At 44.4% G+C, this 7,500-nt stretch overlaps 1 protein-coding gene across 2 annotated transcripts in view; it reads right to left on the bottom strand.

The window, feature by feature from the left end:
* Window positions 1–7,500, bottom strand: part of samd12 (sterile alpha motif domain containing 12) — a 179,740-nt gene that overhangs the window by 120,733 nt on the left and 51,507 nt on the right. For both annotated transcript variants that reach the window (XM_063185580.1, XM_063185579.1), the window contains exon 3: window positions 1,849–1,978. In XM_063185580.1, coding sequence (XP_063041650.1) covers window positions 1,849–1,978 — 130 coding nt within the window. The remainder of the gene's footprint in view (window positions 1–1,848; window positions 1,979–7,500) is intronic.

Genomic DNA, 7,500 nt, shown 5'->3' with positions numbered 1-7,500 from the left:
GGTGTGGTGTAGTGTGGTGAGGTGTGGTGTGGTGTGGTGTGGTGTGGTGTGTGGTGTGGTGAGGTGTGGTGAGTGGTGGTGTGGTGTAGTGTGGTGTGGTGAGGTGTGGTGTGGGGTTTTGTGGTGTTGCGTAGTATGGAGTGGTGTGGTGAGGTGTGGTGTGGTGTGGGGTGGTGTGGTGTGGTGAGGTGTGGTGTGGTGTGGTGCGGTGTGGTGTAGTGTGGTGCGGTGTAGTATGGTGTGGTGTGGTGTGGTGTGGTGCATTGTGGTGTGGTGTGGTGTGGTGTGGTGTGGTGTGGTGTGGTGTAGTGTGGTGTGGTGTGGTGAGGTGTGGTGTGGTGCGATGTGGGATTTTGTGGTGTGGTGTGGTGTGGTGCATAATGCTGTCATGTCTGGTGTGGTGTGGAGTGGTGAACTCAGGTGTTAAGGAACTCTGGAGGTAGTTAAAATAAATAAATAAATAAATAAATAAAAAACATACCGTAAAACTCCACAGTTTCACATTTTCTGGTGAGCAGGCTGTGAGGTAGGGTGAGGCATGTTCTGCTGTGGTGTGGTCGGGGAATGAGGGAAGACTTAAAAAGAAGAATAAATAAATAAAAAGTAGAGCACTGGGTAAATACTCCCCCCGGGATTTCGGGAATCGAACCGGTAACTTATGTGTTGAGGGCCGTTTGTGCCCCTTGAGCCAGTTTTATCCACCCCCCAATATAATTTTTATCTTAAACAGCTTTACATGAATTATGAAATATTTTGTAAAGGATTTGCAATACAATTAAGTTATATTATAAGGTGTGGTCTGTTTTAAAGGTGGCTGCCTTCATTAAAGGCCTAAAGTGCAGGGGGAAATCCTGGTTTGTGTTCATAGTACGGCCCTCGGAGGAGTTTTATGGCCCTTGGAGGAATTTGAAGTGGCCCCTGGAATGAAAAAGGTTCCCCACCCCTGCCCTAACCGCTTACCCATGACTGCCTTGTCTGTGTGGGAATAAAATCAGTGTAGGGATCTTACTGCCAGATACACTGGCACTGACATGAAGAAACCCTTTTGAATCATCAAAGGCAGAAGTCACACACGCACACACACACACACACACACACACACACACACAAGCTGCAGTGAAATGGGAGAAAAAGAAGAAGTCACACCACCCCTTTAGCTTCCAACTGAAGTCTCCAGGGTACGAAACATGTGCTTTAATCATGACACCAAAGGAGCCTGACTAGAGTATTAGTCATCGCTGTAAAATGCCCCCACCCCCCTACCCCCCCCCCCCTAACCCCCCGCCCCCCACACACACACACACACACACACACACACACAGTCCAGCTATCACACAAGCACACGTTGCATATCATGACACCAAAGGAACCTGAATGGACAACTAACACTACTATTGTAACTGTTGTTGTCAATCACAATGCTTGCCTACTAAGACAAACTAGTAAAACTGTTGCTGTCCAGGTGCAGAGGCAAACTGCTCCTCTGGCTATTGTTGTTGTAGCTGCTGTTTGTTATTGTTTTTGGTGTTTTTTGTTTTTTTGTTGCTGCTGATGTGTATCGTTGTATGTACATTGCTTTTGTGATGATGTGATAGTACAGTATATGTATTTATGTCTAAGTATGTATGTTTTAGCATGATGTTGCTGCTCTAGTGTGCAACAGTAGTGGCAACAGTAGGACTTGTATTGTCCTTAATGTTCTCAATGACTGTTTGTTCAGTAGCTCCCTGCCCAGGGACCACAGATGTTAAATTAACTTCATATCTACCTCTGGTACCAGAACTGTCTTGTACTGTCTCGACCCTTGTCAAATAAGCCTATAAGTGAAATGAAATGAAAGTTGCTTACCGGTGATGTCGTGTTGCTTGAAGGAGTCGCTGTAGATCTGGTGCTGGTTGGGACAGTGCTTCTTCAGCCACTTGCAGACGTCTACCTGCGTCCACAGGGCCACCGGCTTGGACAGCTTCACATTTCCTGGCTGGAGGAAGGACAACAAGAGATCAGACATTGGGTCTTTCTCAAAACCTAGGCCAGTGTCCTTCCATGTGTATTAGCCTAATTAGTCACGCCTAGTGATTGGATACTTTTTGGTGAACTCTACAGAATATCCAATCACTGGGTGTGACTAATAAAGGGTATCCAATCACTGGGCGTGACTCATTAGGTTGATACACTTGGAAGGACACTGGCCTAGGTTTTGAGAAAGACCCATAATAATAAGAGGACATGGAGGAGGGATGAATTAGAGAAGGGGAGAGAGAGAGATGAGAGAGAGAGAGAGAGAGAGAGAGAGAGAGAGAGAGAGAGAGAGAGAGAGAGAGAGAGAGAAGAGAGAAGAGAGAGAGAGAGAGAGAGAGAGAGAGAGAGAGAGAGAGAGAGAGAGAGAGAGAGAGAGAGGGAGAGAGAGGGGTAGAGACAGCTTCACATTTCCTGGCTGCAGGACAACAGGAGATCAGAAGGGTATACTAAGAAGCTGGTTCAGGAGTAAACCAGGTTAAGTTAAGAGGTAAATCATCTAATAGAAGAGCCTGGAGTCGACTCCAGGTTCTTCTTTTAGATGATGTCTTAAGATAATGAGGACTCCAGGCTCCTCTATGAAATGATTTACCTCTTAACTTAACCTGGTTTACTCTTGAACCAGCTTCTTAGTAATAGGCCCCTGAAATAATCAGAGGACGACAGGGAAGAAAAGAGATGAGTAAGCGAAGTAGAAAAGGAGGGAGAGAGAGAGAGAGAGAGAGAGAGAGAGAGAGAGAGAGAGAGAGAGAGAGAGAGAGAGAGAGAGAGAGAGAGAGAGAGAGAGAGAGAGAGAGAGCTACAGTACAGAACTACAGTAGGGAGATACATGTGGAGAGACCTTCCATCGTGGAGGTCTCGTCTAGTATTTTTCAACACTGGGGTCGGGACCCCCATGTGGAGTTGCCTGGAATTCAAATGGGGTCGCCTGAAATGTCTACGTTTGAAAAAAGAACACTGATAAAGATCACTGATTGATATTACATAATAATTAATGCATATTCTGATTGAAACACAGCATACAACCTTAGATTTTCATAAATATCTTGTCTGATTTTCATAAATATCTATATAGGTTGATTGGACTACAAGTCAACTCAGTTGTGGGGGGGTTGGTCGTGAAAAAAAGTGTATGGGGTCCCCAGAAATTTGGGATGTCAAAATGGGGTCCCGAGTCAAAAAAGGTTGGGAACCACTGGTCTATAGCTTCTCCACTTCTCCAGGGTGCTAATTGCCCCCACTTGTGGTCTGAGGTTACTATGTAAAGTATAGGGGCTGGATGAGGCAGTGCTGTCGGGATGCATGTTTAAGATGTGGGTTCAGAAATTACACTCCAACATTCCACACAGCTGCCTTGTGTCATACAGCATGTGTGTTACAAAGTGTTACACATAGAAAAAATCATTATCCTATCACACAGCCTATACAGTTTAGGGCTATATTCACAAGACATGTAATATGAAGTAATCTTCTTCCAATTGGTTTTCCAACGACCACAGCATAATGCAATATCTACGTGTACCACTGCTTTAAAGGTACACTGTGTAAGATTTTTAGTTGTTTATTTCCAGAATTCATGCTACCCATTCACTTACAGTATGTTACCTTTTTCATGAATACTTACCACCGCCACCAAATTCTAAGTATTCATTATGACTGGAAAAATTGCACTTTTCATACATGAAAAAGGGGATCTTCTCCATGGTCCGACATTTTGAATTTCCAGATATAGCCATTTTTAGCTGCAAAAATGACTGTACTTGGGCCATATTAGAACATATTAGTTTATTGATTAGTAAACTTTCATGAAAAGATCAAATTTGGCAATAGGCAGCCAGTTCCAATGAGCAGCATAGTTGCAGGACCTTTTTGACAATTTCCTGCACAGTGTACCTTTAAGTTGGCAGGATGCAAAGTACAGTATATTCTATACACCATCCAACCATCCAACTGTGGGCGAATTAGCATGCATACATTTCAAGTCACTGTACAGTAGTTAGGTTATTCAACACATTTTGGTTCATGACAGCTTATTGTAGAGATTTCTTTCATACCAGCTGCACGAGTTGTTTTAAAATCAATCTGTGTCATGAGGTAAAATACTGTAAGATAGCTAGTACATTCATCACTTTAGTGCTGGGAGGATGCCAGATCAAAGAGTTGAGCCAACGCCCATACTGTAAGCCAGTGGTTCTTAACCTGGGGTGCGGGCACCCCCTGGGGGTGCGCCAGAGATTTCAGGGGGTGCGCGGAATTTTGTTTGTGTTGAGGTTGTGACCAAAAATCTGCTTTCAAACATTATAATTAGACAAAATTAAAACATGCTTTGGTCCCCATGTAAAGTCATTAAAGTATTGATTAATGTCTAAAGCAAGAATCATTGTAATTAATCACTTAAATCATTTTTTAGTGCGTAAATACATGTAGAAGGTTGGGTTGGGGGTGCGCGGCTTGTCTTTGGCACAGGTTAGGGGGTGCTTCAAGAAAAAAAGGTTAAGAACCACTGCTGTAAGCTTTCCTACTGTATACTGTGTTAAAAATATAAGCCTATAGCCTGGCTGTCGTGCTAAGGCAATGGACAGAGCAGGGTCTGGCAGCTTCTCCCAGAGACAAGAAGATCAACAGCATCTACGTATTAATGATTCTGTAATTGTAATTAATCACTTAAATCATTTTGTAATACGTATACACGTGTAGAGATTTGGGTTGGGGGTGCACGGCTTGTCTTGTAAGGGGGTGCTTTAAAGGAACAGTCCACCATGTTTCACTAATAAAGTATGTTCTTCTCTGACCTGAGATGAGTTCCTCAAGACCTGCTTTGTCTTTGGACTCGGCCCCAGTCAGCAACGAACGGGGCACAAAAGCATTAGCATTAGTTTGGCTCAGGTTTGCCTTTTGGGAGCATTAGGTGCATTAGAAATTAGAATTAGCATTAGAAGTGACCAAATAGCTCCTCGTGTTCCCTATTTACACAGCCTCCCATGACTAGTTAACCGATTCCAAAAGTAGTTGCACAAAATGAAACCTGGCGATTTCCTACCTTGACAAAGAAATAGCACTGTAATGAAAGGCGTAGTAACACATTCTGAGCACTTTTGACTGGCGCATTGATATCACACGCACACACACACACACACACACACACACACACACACACACACACACACACACACACACACACACACACACACACACACACACACGCACACACACACACACACACACACACACACACACACACACACACACACACACACACACACACACACACACACAGCCACTGGCAGTCCATTCTTCACATGAAAGGGCCCTGATTGAGAGGCAGTAAATGAGAGGGCGTACTTGTCACGCACACACACACACACACACACACACACACACACACACACACACACACACACACACACACACACACACACACACACACACACACACACACACACACACACACACACACACACACACACACACACACACACACACACACACACACACTGAGAGGTGGGTCTGACTTGTCCATTGTTGTTGTTAGTTAGGGTGAAGTGTGCCATGATTGAACCTTCAATCGCCATTGAGAGGCCACACTCCAACCAACACCCCCCCACCCCCCACCCACCCCGGCTGATCAGGCCTGGACTGGGTCAAAAACCCAGGCCAGGCTGTTTCAGCCAAGACCAGCCCACGACGCAGTGAGAGAGACACTGAAGCCTGTGTCAGCATGTTTAGCCATTCAATATGAACTATGAACTATGTTGAAGCCAGCAACCAAAAAGATTTATATCTGTCTATTTCAGAAAGGCCTGCTGTAGCGGCACGATGGTTTTGAGATTGAGGGGGCCAGGACGAAATTGTCAACAGTCCAGCAGGCCCTGTATGCCCTGTATCAGAGATTCTTTAAGTATATAGAGATATGCCAACATAATAGGTTTCTATGGGCACCTAACATGACCAGGTTCCGGTCTGCCTAAAGGGGCGTGTCATAATACTCCTAGTATTGAATAGAACAGTCCTTAGGTCTGCCTAAAGGGGGATTTCCCCCCCCACCCCCCTTGCAATAGTAGAACCCGGAAACAATGGGCCAGCGGAACCTCTCTCTTATCTACTCTCTCTGACTGTATGCCCTGTGTCCAATCCAGCCTTCCCCACTATCAAACTGGCTCAGCTGTTAACCTTTAAGAGTGTGGGTTTTTGAGCATTCTATAAAAAGAATGTGTTCTATAACAATGCAAGATTCTACAATTACATATTGTATGGAATGACGCCCAGAATTCTATAGAACTTTCACTGCCCGAACATTCCCGTCACACCGGTGTGACGGTACACTCTTAGAGCGTTGTGAATGTCTTTTTCCTTCATCTCTGTCCTGCAGGCTTTAAACCATTACAGCTGTTTGTCAATAAGATCAAACAACACACATTATGTTTGTTTAATGAGATTATTAGATTAATGTATTGTGTAACTACCTAACATGATGCACTTAGACTGTGCAAAAATGGCTGTGGATAAGATTACGGCATTACCTTTTCTATCATGTCATGTCGTTGCACTCAATAAGGAAAATTAAAACACAAAACAGAACCGTTTCATTTTAATGTAACGTGGACCTTCATGCACTTCAAACATTGCCGTATTACAAGGTGAGCAACACCATGTTATGTCATGTACTTAATACTTAACCACAGAGTTCGAATGATTGTTACTATAAGGTCTGCACTTTGCATAGTGCAATTACATTATACCTGTGTAAAGTTATGCATCTTTACATAGTGGTGTACGTTTTGGAATGTCATATACTTTCACTTTCCCTTAGGGTTAGGATATGTGTTAATGTTAGGTGTGTACAGTGTAATTATACAATATTGTTACATAACGATTGACAGCCAAAAGCTGATTATTGTAAAGTGTTGGAGGTGTTACCTTAATCACTTTTTTGTTTACTGCATTTCATATTCTGTCTAAACGTATAGGGCAGTCTTGGGTAAGTGGTTAGGGCATCAGACTTGTAGCCCAAAGCTTGCCGGTTCAACACCCAACCCGCCAGGTTGATGGGGGTAGTAATTAACCAGTGCTCTCCCCCATACTCCTCCATGACTGAGGTACCCTGAGCATGGCACTGTCCTGCAGCACTCCTCCTTTTCGAGCAGTATTGGTGGCTGGCACCTTGCACTGGTGAGGCATGAATACAAATTCGTTGTGTGCGGTGTGAACTTGTGTGGTGTGGAGTGCTGTGTCACAATGACAATGGGAGTTGGGAGTTTCCCAAATGGGATTTCACTTCACTTTCTACGGTAGCAAGGTTGATAGGATATGACAGTACAAAAAGACAGAGCTCTTAGGAGCAGGAGCGGAGTTATAGGGGGGGGGGGGGGCTTCCTTATTGGTGGTGGGGGCCCTTTTGTGAACATGGCCGGCTGTATGGGGGGCCCTATCAGTGCCTTGCCCTGGGGCCCTGTGTGCAATTCTTCTGCCATTGCTTGGGAGGTG

The sequence above is a fragment of the Engraulis encrasicolus genome, chromosome 20 (genome assembly GCF_034702125.1).
Source record: "Engraulis encrasicolus isolate BLACKSEA-1 chromosome 20, IST_EnEncr_1.0, whole genome shotgun sequence".
Lineage (NCBI taxonomy): Eukaryota > Metazoa > Chordata > Actinopteri > Clupeiformes > Engraulidae > Engraulis > Engraulis encrasicolus.
Note: the sequence above shows the minus strand (reverse complement) of the source record. Positions and strands in the feature narration are given on the sequence as shown.